Below are 19,905 nucleotides of genomic sequence, written 5' to 3'. Positions count from 1 at the left end.
GTCCCAGGCTGTCCTTGAACTTGTGGTGATCCTCCTGCCTCAACCTCCTAAGCATTGAGATTACAGGTGTGCACCACTATGCTCGGCTCTTTCCCCTTCTTTTTGGGTGGGTTTTAGTAGTCTATGGCTTTCAAGGAATTAGTTTATTTGACCTAAACTGACCAATTTATATATATAGTTATTATATATATATGTGTGTGTGTGTGTGTGTGTGTGTGTGTATATATATATATATATTTTTTTTTTTTTCGTCTTTTTGAGACATGGTCTCACTATGCAGTTCAGACTGGCCTTGAGCACACTTTGGAGCCCAAGATGGTCTCAAGCTTGCAACGATCCTCCTGCCTCAGCCTCCCAAGTCCTGGGATTACAGACATGTGCCACCATGCCCAGCCATATTTTCTTTTTTATACAGCTGGGGATCAAACCCAGAACCTTACAAATGCTGGGCAAACACTGTACCACTAACCTATTTCCTCAACCCCCATTTTAAATTATCCTTTAAGGTCTTGGGGATGGGGATTTAGTGATAGCACTGTCTTTCTGTTCTTTCCTTTTTTAATCAGTATAGTTAGACATTTATCAATTTTATGATTTTTTTTCAAAGAATCAACTTTTGGTCTCAATTTTTTCTACTGTTTTCCTTTTTCAGTTTCACTTATTTCTGGTTTATCTTTATTATTTGCAGTTTTCTACTTGATTTGCTCATGTTTTTCTAGCTTCTCTAAGGGAAGTTTGATTGAAGATTGTTCTTTTTAATATAAGAATTTAATGCTACAACTTTCCTCCAGGCATTGTTTTAGCTGTATCCCACAAATTCCGATGTGCTATATTTTCATTTTTATTCAGTTGAAAATATTTTCTAATTTCCCATGAGATTACTCTTTAGACCAATGGATTATTTGGATGTGTGCTGTTCAACTTCCAAGCACTTAGGTATTGTCTGTTTCTAGTTTAATTGCATTATAGTCATAAAATATATTTTGCAGGATTTTAATTCTTTTGATTTGCTAAGGTTTGTTTTTTTTGGCTAAGGTAAGCCAGTAAATTTTGAAGATATATTTGAAAGGCAGATGTAGTCTGAAGCCAGGTAGAACATTCTATAAATAATTAGATCTAGTTGGTTTTTGGTTTGGTTTAGCTCCACAGCCTGACTGATTTTCTAGTAGTTCTATTTATTACTAAAAGAGATGTGTTGAGTGTCCAACAATAATTGTTTTTCTCCTCTTTTTTTTTCAACAATAATTGTGGATTTGACCTTTTGTTCTTTCTGTTCTATTGAAGTTTGTTTCATGTACGGGATGTGACTGAAAAATATGGTGAATGTCTAAATTTTAAAAAATTATTACAAAGACACATTACCATTAATTCCCCCTCAGAAATACTCCTCCTCACTTCACAGACCCTTACCCCATCATTCTTGCCACTTTCTGAAGCAGTTCTGGAAATCCTCTTACTTATCTTTAGTTGCACTTTGGTGGCTGTCTCAATGTTGTGAACTGATTCAAAGTGTTTATTTTTCATGGTCATTTTCATTTTGGGGAAGAGCAAGAAGTCACAGGTCCTGCCACATCTGATGAATAAGGTAGATGAGGACACACGGTAATATTTTTACGAGCCTTTCTTTCTGTTGGATGGCACTCAGCAGCAGTATTCTCTGTAATTTTGATCACAGCTCAGAAAAACACAGAAGAACACTTCTAGAACTGCTTCAGAAAGTAGCAGGAAAGATGGGATAAGCATGTCTGAAGCCACGGGGAGTACTCTGAGGGGAATTGTAGACTTTCAGTATACTAGAAATTTAAAATTTAAGCCAGGCATGGTGGCACACACCTGTAATCCCAGCACTCGGGAGGCAGAGGAAGGAGGATCATTGAGAGTTCGAGACCAGCCCGGGCTACAAAGTGAGTTCAAGGCCAGCCTGAACTGCATAGCAAGACCCTTTCCAAAAGAAAAAAAAAAAAAAAAAGAAAAAAAAATTCAAACATTCACCATACAGAGTTTGCCCATCCCTTGTAATTTGAAGCTCTGTTGCTTGTTACATACACATTTAGTTTTGTTATGTCTTTAGGTGAGTGGTCCCTTTGCCACCATTTTATGTCTCTCCTCTATCTCTAATTTTCCTTGTTCTGAGGTTTTTTTTTTTTTTTAATGTTGTTATGTTCACTTTGTTTTAATATAGCTACTCTTGCTCTCTTTTACTTAGTGTTTGCATGGAGAATCTTTTTTTTTTTGTACCAGGAATTGAACTCAGGACCTCAGGCAGGTGCTGTGCCACTGAGCTATATCCCTAGCCCAGGATAATCTTACTATACCTTCTGGCATTTAACTTACCTATATCATTATATTTAAAGTGAGATTTTTTTTTTTCCTTTGCAGTACTGGAGATTGAATCCAGGACCTATGCACCGAGTTACAACCCTAGGCCTTCTTTGTTTTTTTTCTTAATTTTGAGATAGGATTTCACTAAGTCACTAAGTTATGCAGGCTGAGCTTGAATTTTCAACCCTTTTGCCTCAGACACTCCAAGTGTTGGGATGTGTACTACCATGCCTGGCTAACGTTTCTTGTACATAGCATATAGTTTGGTCTTTAAAAAACGAAAAAAAAAAAAAAAAAAGAAAACAAAAAAACCTTTATAACACCTTGTTTTTAATTTGTACAATTAGATCATTAATTTTTTTTTTTTTGCACTCAGGTTCTTGCTATGCTGTCCAGTCTGGTCTCAAGCTCTTGGGCCTGTGTGATCCTTCTGCTTCAACTGTCTAAGTCCTAGAACTCCAGGGGCCTGCCACCAGGCATGGCTGGATCGTTCACAGTTAATGTAATTATTGATATGACTGGATTTAAGGCTATCATTTTATTGTTTATTTTCTGTTTGATCCTTTGTTTTTGCTTTTCTCTTTCCTCTCTTGAATATTTTCAATCAAAATATCTTATTTAAATAATTTCTAAAATTCCATTATGTCTATAGAGTTTTTGACTAATTATCTTTGAATATCTTTTTTTCTTTTTAGTGGTTATGCTAGAGATTACAATATACATAATTTTCAGTCTACTCAGAAATAATATTTTACAATTTCAAGGAGGATGTAGAAATATTACCTTAATTCTTTTGCTGTTCCCCTGCTGTAGCTATCATACGTGTTATACTGACATATGCTGTAAACCCACTTGATGTTTTACAACTTTTGCTTTCAACTGTCATACATATCTTAAAGAATATAAGAGGAAACCATTATCTATATTACTTCCATTGCTTTTCTTACATTCCTGAAGTTATGTAAGATGCTCTCAGATATTTTTTCACAAAGAACTTAGCCTAGAATTTCTGTTAGAGCAATGAATTAATTCTTATTTTTCTTCATCCGACAATGTCTTTATTTTGCTTTCATTCCAAAGGTTATTTTCACTGGATATAGAGTTCTGGACTGAGAGTTCTTTTCTTTCAGTACATTAAAAATCTTGAAGGAAATATCTTTATCATCGTTATGACTTCTGATTTTTTTTTTTTTTTTGGTTTTGGTTTTTTTCTGGTACCAGGAATCAAACTCACAACCTTGCGCTTGCCAGGCAGGCGCTGTGCCACTGAGCTAAATCCCCAGCCCCCGCTATGACTTCTGATAAGAACCAGGGAACAACCAACGCTCAAAAACTATGGGATTTCAGAGTATTCTGGAATTTTGGATTAGGGATGGTTAATAGGTGAAGCCATGTAAATATTCCAAAATCCCCAGTTCTCCAAGATCTGAAACACTTCTGGTCCCAAGCATTTTGTATAAGGGATATTCAACATTTATTGTGTGATTTTTTTTTTCCCCATTGGTTGCTTTTAAGATGTTTCCTTTAACTTTAGTTTTCAGCAGTGTGATGAGTCTCAAATGTGAATTTCTTTAAGTTCATCCTCTTTGGTGTTTGCTAAGCTTCCTGCATCTTTATGTTTATGTCTTTGGAAAAATCTAGAATTTTCGGCCAATGTTTGTTTAAACACTTATCTGCATACCACACTCTTTCTCATCTTTCTCTTAGAGTCCAGCAATACAGATGTCAGACCTTCTGTATTTCTCCACAGTTTCTCGAGGCTCTGTTGAGTTTTTCTCCCTCCACTCTTTTTCCTGGTGCTCAAACTGGATGACTTCTAGTGATGCATTTTCAATTCACTGACTTTTGTCATTTTTAACCTGTTATTAACCCCATCCAATGAATTTTAAATTTTTAGTGACTGCATTGTTCATTTCCAATGATCTTACTAGGTTTTTTTCTGTGTCTTCTATTTTCTCCTGAGATTTTCTACGCTACTTGTTTTGAGAATGTTTACTTTGAGCTGGGTATGGTAGCACATATCTAAATCTCAGCCCCGGGGGAGGCTGAGGTAGAAGGATTTCAAGTTGGAGGCCAGCCTGGGCAACTTAGGAAGTCCGTATCTCAAAATTAAAAATAAGGCTGGGCGTGATGGCGCATGATCATGCCTGTAATACCAGTGCTCGGGAGGCTGAGGCAGGAGGACTGGTGGGAGTTCCAGGCCAGCCTAGGCTACAAAGTGAATTCAAGGCCAGCCTGAACTGCATAGTAAAACGCTGTCTCAGAAAAAAAAAAAAAAAAAGACCAAAAATAGTTAAACATAAAAAGGGCTGGGGGTATAGCTCAGTACGAGGCTCTGGATTCAATCCTGAGTGCAACCAAAAAAAAAAAAAAAGTTCACTCTTCTTTGTAGGAGCATGGTTCTACTACCTACTTTAAAATATCAGTCTAATAATTCCAACATCCATGTTATCTCGGGGTTGGCACCTGTTGACTGCTTCCTCTTGCAACTCCACGAGCTTTTCCTGGCTCTTCATATGCTGAGACAGCAAGGATGGTAAGACTAGATCTTCTTCAAACTCTGAAGAATGCTAACATTTTTGTTTTAGCAGGCATTGTTGCAGGTTGGCTTTTGCCTGCTGATCAGGAGGCAAGAGAACAGGCAGTAAAAGAAAACAATCCAGATTCCCTCATGCCCATGGTCAGACATTTAGAACCCCATGTTGCCATTGCTGTTGCTTTTTCTACAGCACAGGCTGGCCTCATGTCTAGGATGAGAGTGAGCAGAAAAAGGAAGGAGGAAAAAACCCCAGGGGAACTCCCCTATTCTCTATCCTGAGGAGTCTCATTTCCTGTCCCCCAAACTAGAAAGAGAAAGCTTCTTTAATTTGTGATGTAGTTCTAGATCTCAGACTCCCACTGAATCTGTATCAGAAATAAAATCAATAGGAGATTCGCCACTAGCTGGGTGGCCTTCAAGTTTCTTAATTCATGAGGTAGGATTTACTCTCCAAAGTCCTTAGGGAGCCACCGAGAACACTTGGTACAAGGATGTTAGCTCCTTTCAGCAGGAGGGACAGGTTGGCTGTGCTTACTCCATCTTACCCAGGACTGGAACAGCAGGGGCTCATAACTCTACTGCACAACCAGGGTGGAGAACAACCTCGTACATGTATGTGGACACTATTCAGCAAGGAGTGGCAAACCAACTTATTCTGTATAGGGCTGAGTGGTAAACATTTTAGGCTCGGACTGTTCATGGCAGCCTCTCAATGTATTGAACTCTGCCACTGTTGTGTGAAAATAGCCATATACAAGACATACGTGAGCAGGCAGGGCTAACTTACAATACAAGTTTATGTAATAAAACAGCTGTCAGGCTGTATTTGGCTTACAGACCATGGTTTTGGGAATCCTGTACCATATCACAAATAATAAGACTGGTTAAAGGTAAAGTTTACTTTGGGGCTTTTCTTCCATCATTGGATGGCAAAATTCTTCAAATAATTGGAAAAATTCTTGCTTTTTTCTTCCACTGCTAGCCTCATGACAGTCAAGAACTATACCATATGTTATAACTTTGATTCAGTTATGTTCTTTGATTTGAAACATCCACCAGCTAAAATAAAAACTTAAAAACTGAAATTTCCAGATTTGAGCAACTTTATATACAATTAAAAGCTCTCCAGTTAACCTTTGAAATAAAAATCCTTAGTCACAATTTTCTTTCTTTCTTTCTTTCTTTCTTTCTTTCTTTCTTTCTTTCTTTTTTTTTCTCTTTGAGAGAGGGTCTCAACTGTGAAGTTCAGGCTGGTCTTGAACTCACTTTGTAGCCCAGGCTGGCCTCGAACTCACAGCTATCCTCCTGCCTCAGCCTCCCAAGTGCTAGGATTACGGGCGTGCGCCACCACACCTGGCAGTCACAATTTTCCTGAGGTTATGTTAAAGCAGAAGAGGTCATTTTTTAAAAAAAAGAAGTCCCAACTTGTTTTTCCAGAACCTTCCAAACTGGAGGTGTGGCGAGGTCATTATTTTTTTCACTCACCTGGTTTCCTGCCACAGAGGTAGAATGCCAGTCTGTCAGTCAGCTCATACTGTATTTCTACAAGGCGTTCTGCCAGCTCATAGTGCCCTCCTTGCCTACCGAGAGAACAAAGTAGCATTGATACTGCTCACTGTTCACAGGCTTTAGAGTAGAAAAGTACAAAGACATCCCCTGAGACACCTGAGCAGTGTATCAAATATGTTTTTTTAGAATAATAATCAACCTTTCTGAGTGAGGCAGATTGTCAAGATCTGCCTTGAGTTTCACCTTTATAAACTGTTTTCACCATCTGAATTATCCCCTTTCCTTATAAACACACAGAATAGAGTAACTTCATAATTTCATAAGATATTCACAGACTTGTGAAGGATAAAGAGTAACTTTATTTAACAAGGTGAGAAAATAAAATGTAGGTAGAGGATCACAGCAGTTAACGAGGACGTTTCCAGAAACATACAACCTGCAGGCCTCAGTCAGTAAGGATGGGGTGGGCCCAGGCATCAGTATTTTGAAGAAGGCCCTTCCTCTAGAAGATTCTGGTGCAGCCAGGCTGCCTCTGGGTAAGTTTGGAAACTACAGAACTTCAAGGGTCTCAATTCACAGACAGACCAACCTAATGCAGAGCTCAGGCCTTCAGATGTTTTTTGTTCTTTTCTGGGGAGGGGAGGTTTTTTTGGTTTTTGAAGACAGCATCTGGCTATGTAGTTCAGACTGGCCTTGAACTCACTATGTAACCCAGGCTGGCCTTGAACTCCCAGAGATCCTCCTGCTTCAGCCTCCTGGGATTACAGCCATGAGCCATGCGCAACCACACTTTATCCTGCTTCCTGTCTTTATCTTCCATTTCTACAGCAAAAATATAAAGCTTGCCTTTCTTCATTCATGAAATAAATATTTAAGCTACTTGGAGTCCTTTTAGTAACAAGGCATATAGAGAAATGATTATGTGGAGAGACTATTATATGTAAAGTACATATGAGGAAATTCCAAAGTAAATGATAAAGTGTTTACTTTGGGCTGTTCTTCTCTTCAAAGGTCAAATCCAGTTTCAGCCAGCTTCTCTTCCCACCATTCAAGGCACTACAGATTACCCACCAATCACCACAGATCTTTGATTTTTAACATGCACATCTTTTTAAAACATCTGTGAAATCGTAATTGATGGCACATCATAATTTAACTGACAGAGCTTTTCTAATGCTGTAGGAAATACATCAGATGCAGATCTGATGGAATACTGGATTCCTGTTGTCATTCTCAGGCATGCTCAGCTCTCTCCAATCCGATTTCCTGCTGTGCGGAACTAAATGTCCATACCAACCTCCTGACCTTGACTGCCTTTCCTCTCACCTGGAATAATTTAGTTCCTCCTTGACAGGCCCACATCTAACCTATTCTTCAAAGAACTAAAGAAATTTCGCAGTGATTTGGTCACAACAAAGAAACTTTACCGTGTGTTCTTTAAGACCAACTATCTGTTTTGAATCACATGTTATCTTGCCCCATTTAACCTTTTCAGGCATATATGAGTCATTTCTTCTAAGAGATAAATTCTGGGAAGACAGAGTTTTGTCATTTCACCCATTTTAAACTATGTGCAGCAGAGCATGGGGTTCTGCAGTAAATAAAAAGATATTTAGGAAAAAAAGGAAAGATGATTGGTCTCCTGTCGCTGAGTGATATTCAAGACTAACCTATGGGTTTACTTATTTTTCCAGGATTTTTTATGGTTAGAACTTTCAAATAAATAAAATTTTAGCTGGGCATGGTGGCTCATGCCAGTAACCTTAGCTTCTCAGAGGCTGAGGCAGGAAGACTGCCTCAGTCAGAGACTTGGAGATTAGCTGGGGCAACATAGTAAGACCTCATCTCAAAAAATAAACCACAAACATATACAAAAGGAAAAATTTTAAAAATTGTACAAAGAGCATCCAGATGTCCACTATCTAAAATTTACAATTAACAAATTACTACACTTGTTTAATTATCTATTTATAGACTTGCTTTTAAGTTCAAGCAATGACTAAGAGTATTATAAAACTGAAGAGTGGGTTCTGTAATTCTTGATACTTGATTTGTACTGTGACTATGTCTCAAATACCTGTGTTATACCAAGTGAAAGCTCCTTTGGAAGCTAAGTACACTAGTTTATAATTCTACTTTTCTCTAAGTTTTACTAGGCTGAGCTTATATGCATTTGAAATGTATTCATCTGCAAAATAATAGAACATGCATGCCTGAAATCCCAGTACTTGGGAGGCTGAGGCAGGAGGACGGCTGTGAGTTCAGAGGCCAGCCTGAACTGCTGTGAGACTTTGTCTCAAAAAGAATGTAAATCTTAAAAACAGTAAAGCACTACCCACACACAATTTAGCAACCTACCAACAACTTATACCCAACACATACAGAAAAGGGGCAAGTATCTCAGACTCTTACCTTGCATAGTCAACAGGAGTTTTCCCACTAGAATCTTGTGTGCCTGGGTCTGCTCCATATACTGCCAATAATTCTGCCTGTAAAATCTGCCCTGCTTTGGAGGCAACATGGAGTGGTGTGTTTCCTTTTTCCTAAGAAGCATTTATAAAAAGTAAACAAAAAGCAAATTAAATAAACTAAAGGCTACAAGAACACAACTCAGTGTCAACTCAATATCTGAATCAAATCACATTTTCTTACGGGATGAAAGAAGTTGGCTTGGGCTCCTAAAGATAACAGTCTCAGACAGGTTTCAAGATTCCCTGTTCTCACGCTTGAATGGAGTTGCTGAAAAAGACACAAATAAATAAATAAATAAAAGAACATTTGTTGAAAACATTGGGAATGATGTACTACAGCAGCTGATAGCCTATTTTAATATACGCTACATTAGTAACATATAATCTTTATTTAGTTCTGTTGGGTAGATGGAGAAGTCTCATCGTTTCATGGGGTGGGCCAGGCCCATTTTGCTGACAAGGAAACTAAGATTGTGAAGAATGACCAGCGTGTGAGTGTCACAACCAGAACCTGAGAGGTAGTACAAGGCAGTGGCGCAAGGCTCTGAAATCTGATGGACCTGAATTTCAAACCCTACCTTTTCCCTTCAAGCTGTGTGACTTTGGGACAGTACTTTAAGTAAGCTGAACCTCAGTTTCCTCATCTCTAAAATGATAATAATGCTACCTATTGCCAAGGTTATTGTCAGGATTTAATGATATAATTAAGTACCTGGCACTGAACCCAGTATATAGGAAATGCTCAGATAATTTAGATGCTGTTACAATAACTGTTATTACTTATTATCATTGTTATTGAATCTACAGCTTCAAATTCTACACTGCTTAAGATACAGGACTCTGTCTTATACCTTACTCTCTCTACAGCATCATTTCTAGCCTAGCCACAATGGTTTCCTGAAGTCTCCTAGGGTGGGAATCAGGCCTGTGGGACACCAAGCTCTGTACTACTGCAGAAAAGCTCAAACATACAGAAGATGAGCTGCCTTCCTTCCAGTCTAACCTGGACTTGCCTGAGATGCGCTATCACAGGAATGGAGATATCTACTCTATCATCTACATTCAAATCTTATTTTTAAAAAACTTGGTTTAAAAAAAAGAAAACCACATAGGGCTCATTTGTGAGTGGAAGTAACAATTTTATACACATTTCTATGCGAAGTTTAGCACTCTGAATCGTAAGGACCAGGCTCTATGTGAGAGTATGTCAAAACGAGTGCTCTGAAAATATGGGCATTTCTTGTAGCACCTCAAGAACATGTTAAGGCCCATGTAAAGGAAATCATCTACTCATTTTACATGTATAATAAACCTGTGTACTAAAACTCTGCATCACACCCTACTTTCTTTTTCTTTTTTCTTTTTTTTTTTGAGACAGGGTCTCCTTGTACAGTTCAGGCTGGCCTTGAGCTCACTTTGTAGCCCAGGCTGGTCTCGAACTCACAATGATCCTCCAGCTTCAGCCTTCCAGGTGCTGGGATTACAGGCGTGCGCCACCATGCCTGGCAACATCCTTCTTTCTGAAGATCCTTCTTACTATGCAACTTGAAAGCTGTCTTTATTAGAAACAACTGTCCTGCAAACTTTCTAGTCCTTTCTAGGAACGTACTCTGAGACAGTGCTTATTCCAAAGCTAAACCAACAAAAACACTTACTGAAATATACTTTAAAGACATACTGAAAAAATAAAAATAGTTTTCTAGCTACGTATGTTTTCCCTCTGCCCTTGGACCTCACTAGGATAAATGGATGCCATCTGAATTACAATTAAAGATGAAACTGGCTGTAAAAGGTGTCACTGATAACTTAATGAATGAAAATGAGTTTCTTCTTCCTTTTTTGTCTTGTTTTTGTGGTGCTAAGGATCAAACCCAGGGCCTCACACATGTGAGGCAATCGGTCTACCACTCAGCCAAACTGCCAGCCTTTGTTTTTCTTTTTTTAAAAAATGTTTTTTACATGAAACAATACACTGTCTCATCCAACCCTTACGGATTTGAAAAAGTATGACCCACCTTGCTAAGATCTTTGGCAGTGACACTATCATCATCCCGGCAGGGCAAGCGATGGACAAATGCTAACATCTGATACTTGGCTCTGATGAATTCTGCTTTAGTGGGACTGGTCGAAAACAAAACAAAAAAAAATAGTTCACTTGCAGTTCAGACAGGACACTCCCCATTCTTTGGACTGTAAAAAAGAAGAGGAAGTGACCCACATCCCCCACTTGAGAATAAAACGAACAATGCTGAAATAAGTTTCAGCAGTGTTCAAGACCTGAAGTCTGAAAACATACTTTAGTCATTATAAATGGCTAGGACTGCAAAAATCTAATTTTTACAGCATCTTTCTCCTCTGTGTAATTTTCTTAATTGACTACAACCTTGGGAGGAGGCAGCATTTAGTCCATCTTATAGGCGAGGCATTAAGCAGACTGGTACCCAGAACTTAGATTTCTGGTCTGACAGCCTCTTGCTTGAGTGCCTGAGTTTAAATCTGATTACATCTACAGCCTCCAAGCCTCAGTCTCTAACTGGAGAAATCATTAACTCCTATCTGGAGGCCATGCAAAAGAAATGATCCTGCCTGCCTCATGCTGAATTTCTACCAGCAAAGAGCCCAGTGCACAACTGGGGCAGCCACCTCCTGCACTGCCTTGTGGAGGCTGATCAAAAATAGCTGCACTCCTCCTAGGAGAGTCCCATCTGTCACAAAGAAATAGAAGTATTTATAAACATTCCACTCACTGTACTTTATCCTGTGGATTAGCTTTTCGTCTTCCACTCATAATAGATGCAGGGTCCAGCAGAGAATGCTCCCATATAGAATTAGCACCATTGTTATACAAGGTCTCAACCATCTAAAATCAAGCAGTATGAAATCACATTTTAATTTCTTTCCACAAATAGTGACAGAATTAGGAAAACAAAGCCTATTACAAATACCAACATGATTGGGATTTCACTCATTGTTTTCTGGTTTTAGAGTAAGACAGATGAAACAAAAACAAAAAAAAAAATAAAAAAAAAGAAGCAATAGGGGCTGGGGATTTAGCTCAGCGGCAAAGCGCCTGCCTGGCAAGCGCAAGGTCGTGAGTTCGGTTCCCGGTACCGGAGAAAAACCAAAAAACAAAAACAAAAAAAAAAATAGAGTAAGACAGATGAACCTGTATGCAAAATTCAGCTTTGGTGGGAAAGACAGCTAAATCTCTAAGTAGATTTGATTGTTATATACTTACATACTGAAGACTAATTTTGACACTGGGTTGATTGTTATATATACTTAATTTTTGGTTGTTATACATTTTTTATAGTTAGATATTGAAGGAAAATTCATTTTAACATTTTAGCACAGTATTTTTCAACACTGAACAAATACTATTTTACTCACCTATGTTATTTGCTTAGTATTTTTCTTTAAATCTACCCATTAAAAAAACTTTTATTAACAATTATGGTCTCATATGCTAGTTATAGTTTTCTTATACACATTAAAATAACTGCCAGGAGTAGTGCTGCACAACTATAATCCCAGCACTTGGGAGGCTGAGGCAGGAGGATCGTTGGGAGTTTAAGGCCAGCCTGGGGTACAAAGTGAGCTCAAGGCCAGCCTGAACTGCATAGTGAGACCCTGTCCCAAAAAGACAAAATAAATAAATAAATAACATGATCATTAAAATAATTATTTGAGTATTTCCTACATATGTCTTAAGTACCACCGGTGGCTTATGGTCCATACTTTGGGAATTACTGCTTTAGGATCAACCCTTGCATTGTAAAACTACTCATCTCTGGACTTAACTCAGATTCTATAATATAGTCTGGCTTCATAAACACAGACCTCACAGTAGTACCCACCCCGTTTCACATGACAGTGAGCTAATGGAAACTTCCAAGCAAATGATTTCAACGAGCCACATCTCTCAATTTCATTTAAAATCTCAACTCCTAAGTGGGTACAGTAGATCATGTTTGCAATTCCAGCACTCTGGAAGGCTAAGGCAGGAAGACTACAAATTTGCGCCCCAGCTTGGGCAACTCAATAACTTAGTGAGACCCTGGTTTCAAAAACATAGAAAGGGTTGGGGCTGTAGCTAAATGCAAAGGCTCTGGGTTCAATGTCCAGTACCCCCACCACCACACACACACACAAAGCAGGACTCCTAAAACGGCCCCATCTGCTTTTGATAATCTCAGAGATACTTTCATAGCAGAGACCCAAATCCACTTGTTTTTGGCCCCTTCGTTCATTCAGACAAGTTTAAGGGACACGCTATCCAGCTGCCACAGGTTTAGTGAAGTGTATACTCAAGACAAATGAAGGAAAGTAAAACACACACTTAATCCTGCATTTCAAGAGAACTTGAAGACTGTGTACCCTAAATAGTACAAGCAACATGACATCGAACCCCAAATAAGACAAAGAGCCTGTTTAACACTTAATAGAGTGTGGGGCATGCAATCAAATATATTAATCTGATTTCTGATTAACAGTCAGGCGTTTTTTATTGTGCTTCTGCAGTACTGGGGACTGAACAGATGGAATCATGCATGCAGTGCAAGCAGTCTATCACTGAGCTACATCCTGAGCCATCTTCATTTTGAGATAAGGTCCCATCACGTTGCCCAGGCTGGGGTTGAACTTACTATTGCATCGGCCTTCTGAACAAAGTGGAATTACATGTGTGTTCCACTGCACCCAATTTAACTAGAGTTTGGTCTGGGGATATAGCTCAGCAGCACAGTACCTGCCTGGCAAGTGCAAGGTCCTGAGTTCGAGTCCTGGTACAAAAAAATAAAAGAGAATATAGCAATTTAACTAGAGTTTAAACACAACTTAAACTAGGTGTTTCTGAAATATCTGAGGAATTCCAGGCTATGCTTCTAGTAAAGTGGGAAAAAAAATGTTCTTAAAATATTAGCAGGTACTCAGGAATAAGTACATCAATGAAAAATTTCTTAGGCATTAATTGTTGGAAACATACATTATAATATGTGAAAAAGATAAACTACTAGCAACTTCTAGTGATAATCTAGAAAGTCAGCAGTGAAACAATATTAACAAATTTTAAATATACTTGAACTTGTAAGACAGCATTTATGTTAGAAAAGAAAACAAAATCTTTTTTCCCCCCAGAGAGGGCCTCACTGTGTAGTTCTGGCTGGCCTTCAACTCACTATGGAGCCCTGGCTGGCCTCAGACTTACAGCAATTCTCCTGACCCAGCCTCCCTAGTGCAGGAATTACAGGAGTTTGTTGCCATGCCCGTCGAGAAGAAAATCTTAAATGATTAATTCAATACAGGATAATACATGTACTTATATGCAGAAATGATGGGCACAGTATCTCTATTCAATTATCACCTTTTTTATAAGATTTAAGAAGTATACCAGAAAAATTTTATTGGCTAAAACAAAAAGCCATAAAACATAAATCATAAACTGTGAGAATTCTTATTCTTTACCTGAAGAAGTGTTGGAGGCCACGGTGTATGTTTAAGATGCCTTACTTGGGAGATATGACGCCCTAGACTCCGATGGACACTGCAACACTCGTCACATATAAAAGTTCCCCTATTTACTGATGCCCAGGAAGGATCTGGAAAGAGAAGGAAATCTCAGTGGAGAGGACAGCAGCTGGTTGCTCCACCATAGGATAGAAAAAATGACTGAGTTTGGTTTTTCAGAAACACAGGACATTTTTGCTGTTTACTAAAACAATATACTAATGCTTATCAATGTATCAGGTTAGTGAGGGTCTATGATGACCCTGCTACCTTGGCTGATTAAATACAATGTTAACTGAGATGAACAACCCTAAATAAATGCTTCTCTTGATCTCTGTAGCCTTAATGTGGATCCACCACCTCAGATGCTCATTTATTCAATGTAAGAGGAACAAAACTGAGAGAACAAACAAATCATGTCAAATCCATCTCCACAAACAGAGATAACCTAATTGTGATAGTGAATTAGTCACACAGCAGTATCCGAAGTAAATAAAATTATGGCTATCTGGGGCTGGGGATTTAGCTCAGCGGCAAAAGCGCCTGCCTGGCAAGCGCAAGGTCATGAGTTCGGTTCCTGGTACCGGAGAAAAACCAAAAAAAAAAAATTATGGCTGTCCTAATAGCTACAAATCAATATGTCAGTATGGGATATGCTTTAAATATGAAGTGTCCCCTAAAGAGGTAGAGCCTAGAAAAGGGACTGGACTGTAAGGACTTTAACTTCATTGGTGCACTAATCCACTAATGACATCGTAACTTGGAGACATTATTTCCGAGGTGATGGAAACAGACAGCAGGGCCGTGTTGAAGGGAGTGGGTCATCGGGGGTATGACTTTGGGGGCTATATCTGGTCCCCAGTCCCTTCTGCTCTGGCTCTTCCCTGTGTGCTTCCTGGCTGCCATGAGGTGAGCTTTCCTCCATCATACCTTTCCACTATGATGTTTTGGCTTACCCATGGGGCTGACTCACCAGGGACTGAAACCTCTGACATCACAGCCAAGATAAACTTTTCCTCCTTCAAATCCTTATCTCAGGTATTTTGTCACAGCAACAGAAATTGGACTAACATAATATTCTAACACAAAGCTGTGAGAGACAGAACTCAGCAGTTATAGTTCCAAGGGCAGAAAAATCTGGCTTCCTCCACTAGGAGACGATCTATGATATCCATTGGTTGCGTTAAACAAACTATAGTAGAGTTTAACCTTGCAAATGATATGAAAGCAAAGTTGCTTTACAGAGGCAAAAATGTAAACTAGAAGTGAGTAGTGTTTTTGGTGTGTGTATAACTCTTTTCCTCTGAAATCCTACAGAGCTTCATTAGACATTCATTCAAACAAGGAGTAATGCACACTTGGTAAGCAAGGATAGATCTGGGTAAGTAAATTGAGCACTGAGAAACTCCAAACAAAGACAGATCTTCTCTATTTCACCAGCCTCACAGTGGGGTGATAACAGGTGTCACTTGAGCTGCCTGGTCTAAGGACTGTATTTTAAATTCTTTAATGTCCGCAAAAATCTCTAAAATGCAAGTACATCATCTTTACCATTTTTGACAGGTTATCAAACCTTTCAAGCCATATAGTGAAGTTACAGGATTTCAATCCAAGACAAATCTTAGGAGCCAGAGAATGTGGTGGTTATGAGAATTGGCTCTAGAGACAAGCAATCCATGGTTTGAACCCCAACTCTGCCACTTTTTAAACAAGGATCTCAGGCAAGTTAGTCTGAGTATCCTCACCATGGGTCAAAGGCAAACAATAATACCTCTGAGCAGAGTGAGGACGCAGAATAAGTAAAACAGCTCTCATTCAGTAAGTATTCAACCATGCCAGCTGTACATCTTTTCTAAATATCATTTTGTTATTTTCAAGAGCCCACTAAAATTCATAACCACTTGCAAGTTTTTTTATTGGAAATACAGTACTTAAAACAGTGAACATTTCACATGAATAGTATATGACTGTATTAGTATCTCACTGGAGTTTTCAGATGATTGAACGTAAGAGTACAGCGTATTTAAAATGAACTAGATTCATTAAAAACAAATAAAATAACAAGTAAAACAAGATCAAAGTTAAATATTTGCCATGAAGTAAAATAGAACCAAAGTATAACAGAAGCGGTGAGGTATAACTTTGCCAGTATTAGTACGCCATTCTAAGGATCAAAGATGGGAAATATCAAGATGAAGGATCCTTACAAAGGTGCATCACAATATTGTTTTCTGCTTTTACTACTATTAATGACCAAAAATAAACTGACAAATAAAACAACCATGAGGGCTGGGGATTTAGCTCAGCGGCACAGCATTTGCCTGGCAAGCCCAACGTTGCGAGTTCGATTCCTGGTACCGGAAACAAACAAACCAACAAAATCTCTCTCAAACAACCATAGATTGCTTGTCTCTAGAGCCAGTTCTCACAACCAAAAACCAAAGCACAGCTCTGGTTTTGGTTTTTAATATATCATGAAAAGGATTCATAGTATTGGAGGAAATTAAACAGGAGCAAGACAAGCAAGGGTTGAATACACATTAAGCAAGGTTCTCAATCACTTAAACACCATGTATCAGAATCCCACAGAAAGAATATTAACAACATAAAAAAACCAACATTAAGTTTGAACAAGGTTGGGTGAAAGCCTTCCAGTTTAACTGGATGCTTTATGCCAGGGTTTCTTAGATTCTATGGATACCACAAATGGACTTCAAAAATCTCTACTTCTCTCCACTTCTCTTTTTCTGAGGAGAAAGTCTTAGCATTCATCAGATTCTCAAAGTGGTCCCTAACTGTATAGTAACGCTTTCATGAGGACTTTGTAGAAAACGCTACACAAACTCTAGCTGCTCAAATTCACAGAACATGTTAAGGTAGCCTCATTATATTTAAAACAGGAAGGAAGTGACTCAAGTCTCTGCAGATGAGGCATTCAAGACAACTAACATGATACACTGGAAGAAAAAATTTTCTCAAACGCACAAAACTGCAAAAGTGTGAGATAGCTGGATGTGGTGGTGTGCGCCTGTAATCCCAGCACTTGGGAAACTGAGGTAGGAAAATTGCTGTGAGTTTGAGGCCAGCTTGGGCTACAGAGCAACACCCTGTCTCAAAATAAAAAAGAAAAAAAAAAAAAGAAAAGAAAAGTGCAAGATAATATTTAGGATGGCAAAAAAAAAAAAAAAAATTTAGGATGGCAAAGGAGATGCAATCTGCCTTTGCCCCATGTTATCCACCACGTAAAGTATATGTATCCCAAGAGAAAGTATGAAGGGAAATGCATGTGAATCAAACACATCACAGACAAGTTCAACTGAAAACAGGCAAGAAAAAAAAAACGTGGAGCAAATAACATTTTCAGAGAAAACAACAGTCTGTATAATATCGGTTTATAAAACACAAAGGAAACTAATAACATTACTTGTACTACTCTGGCCATGAAATAACCACACAAGGGTTATCACAGTACTATTTAAAATCTCTGCTTCCAAATGACAAAATGAAGATTTAACCAGTTGCAAAGCCACTGGTGTTCAATGACTCACGTAAGATAGTTTATTGGACACGGTTGTCCCAAGAAAGCCATCAGATATCTGAATCAGTTTAAACTCAAAGCTGTTAAATTAGAAAACAGTGCATATCAATTCAGTTCCGATTGCTAAAATAGATGTAATGTTTAAGTCTGAACATTACGCACAGTAAGAATGGTTCTGGCTTTTCAATGTCCCTGTGCGCTTACACTGCCACTAACTTTGTGTGTATTTGCTTGCTAAAACTGCAACTTAGAAACTCTGGTTTTAAGGGAATGTCCGGGTTCGGAACTGAATGACATAAGTTAAAAAAGAAAAAAAAACTTAGAAAATCCTAACAATATCCATTCAACTTCCCTAATCACCGAAAATGGTACTCCCGATTATCCTTACTGAAAAAAAAAAAATGAGGAAATCAAAGCTCGACCACGGGAAGTCACCAGCCCAAGGTCACTGAGAGGCAACATCTAGTGTGAACCTAGGTCCTCTGGATCCCCAAACTTGAGACACGCACTGATTCCTAAATGCCGACTGTGTCTGCAACACCCCAACTCGGAGATTCCACCGGCCCCCCGGCCCCCGCAAGTGGCTGCCGGGATGTCAGGAGTGGGAGAGTCCTTCACCGGCACCCCCTGGCAAGTCTCCAGGAGGAAAGCCGGGAGTGCAGCCCACCCAGGAGAGGTCCCCTCGCAGAGACAGGGGTTCGGTGAAGGCTGACACCTGCAGCCTCTGGCAGCCGCAGCCAGGAGGACGCTAGCATTTTACTTCTGTAATTGGCCTTCCTGTGGGTTGCCCAAGCCCCTTCCTGTCTAGGGAGCGGCTCGGGCCCCGCCACCTCGCTGACGGGCCTGAGACGGAGGGAAGAGGGAACGAAATGCATGAGAGGGCGGCGGCCCCCTCCCCTTCTGGCTGCCAGGCCCGGGACGGGTCTCGCCTCAAGGCAGTCCCAGGCACCCCTCTGCTAGAACGCGTTCGCTACGCGCGGCTGGGTCGCGAGAACCCGCCTGTCCCAAGGGGGCAGCCCCGGGGCAGGGGTCCCGTCCAGGAGCAGAGGGGAGCGGGCCCGGCAATGCAACTCACCCGGCCCGCTGCAGTCAGCACACACATCGCTGCTCCGGAGCCGCTTCGACATGGCTCCCGCCTTCACCTGCCGGGGACCAGGAGCCCCGGGAAAGCGAAGGCGGCGGCGGCGCTTCCGCTCTAACGGGTCCCTGCGAAAGAGCTGGCAGAAGAGCCTCTCCCCTCAGCGCCTCGAAGCCGCTGCGCAGCACGCACGCGCAGGGAGGTGTCCTGCTGCGACTGGCAGATCATGTGACCGGAAAGGGCAAGCTTCCCTGTGGCCATCTTAAGTAAGGGCAGATGCCTGCCCCCGCTTACTATTCTGTCCCTAAATCCTCTTGTTTTTAGGTCTCCTTTTCTGGAAGAGATCTGCCTCATCCTAGCACTGATTAATACCAGAGGAAGCCGCAAAATTTTGCACTCACCACCTCCCTGAGGCGAACAATGATTAAATAAAGTTCGTACATTCCTCTATCCAAAAAATAGTTATTGAACATCTACTGTTCCACACACTGTTCCAGGCTCTGAAGAAACTGCAGTGAGCAAAGAAGACATTTCCAGTTCTTATGGAACTTATAGTTTACCGAGGGTAGATCTATAATAAAATAAGTAAAATGAGACTATAGGAGATGATCAATTCTTTAAACTGCAGTTTCAACCTTACCTTCAAAATGGAGATAATGTATTATTTGTTAATAGTCTGATTTGTATGGCCTTTTACTTAACAATTACTATTTTTTAAAAAAGAAGAGGGCCCGGGGATATAACTCAGCAGCATAAGTGCCTGCCTGGCAAGTGCAAGGTCCTGATTTGATTCCCAGTACCAGAAAAAAAACAAAAACAAAAACAAAGCAAAAAAAAAAAAAAAAGACTTGTTTAAAAAAAAAAGAAGAGAAGAGGAAAAGAAAGAAAAAGTGGAATAAGAATATGTAACAAAAAAAAAAAAATTTAGGATGGCAAAGGAGAT

At 39.7% G+C, this 19,905-nt stretch overlaps 1 protein-coding gene across 12 annotated transcripts in view; it reads right to left on the bottom strand.

The window, feature by feature from the left end:
- The window catches only part of Git2 (G protein-coupled receptor kinase interacting ArfGAP 2), a 58,310-nt gene that overhangs the window by 36,552 nt on the left and 1,853 nt on the right, over nt 1-19,905 (bottom strand). For 11 of the 12 annotated variants that reach the window (XR_262844.2, XR_001236294.1, XM_005396431.2 and 8 more), the window contains exons 1-7: nt 18,960-19,158; nt 14,305-14,438; nt 11,589-11,701; nt 10,857-10,962; nt 9,023-9,109; nt 8,783-8,913; nt 6,347-6,441 (exon numbers count right to left, since the gene is read on the bottom strand). Coding sequence is in view for 10 of the 12 variants with exons in the window: in XM_005396431.2 (XP_005396488.1) it covers nt 6,347-6,441; nt 8,783-8,913; nt 9,023-9,109; nt 10,857-10,962; nt 11,589-11,701; nt 14,305-14,438; nt 18,960-19,011 (718 nt within the window). In the remaining 2 variants the exon portion in view is untranslated. Of the gene's footprint in view, nt 1-6,346; nt 6,442-8,782; nt 8,914-9,022; nt 9,110-10,856; nt 10,963-11,588; nt 11,702-14,304; nt 14,439-18,959; nt 19,159-19,905 lie in introns of those variants that run through there. The other variant, XM_005396437.2, reaches the window with a different exon arrangement.

Source organism: Chinchilla lanigera, unplaced genomic scaffold, assembly GCF_000276665.1.
Source record: "Chinchilla lanigera isolate Chin_1 unplaced genomic scaffold, ChiLan1.0 scaffold00054, whole genome shotgun sequence".
Classification (NCBI taxonomy): Eukaryota; Metazoa; Chordata; class Mammalia; order Rodentia; family Chinchillidae; genus Chinchilla; species Chinchilla lanigera.
Note: the sequence above shows the minus strand (reverse complement) of the source record. Positions and strands in the feature narration are given on the sequence as shown.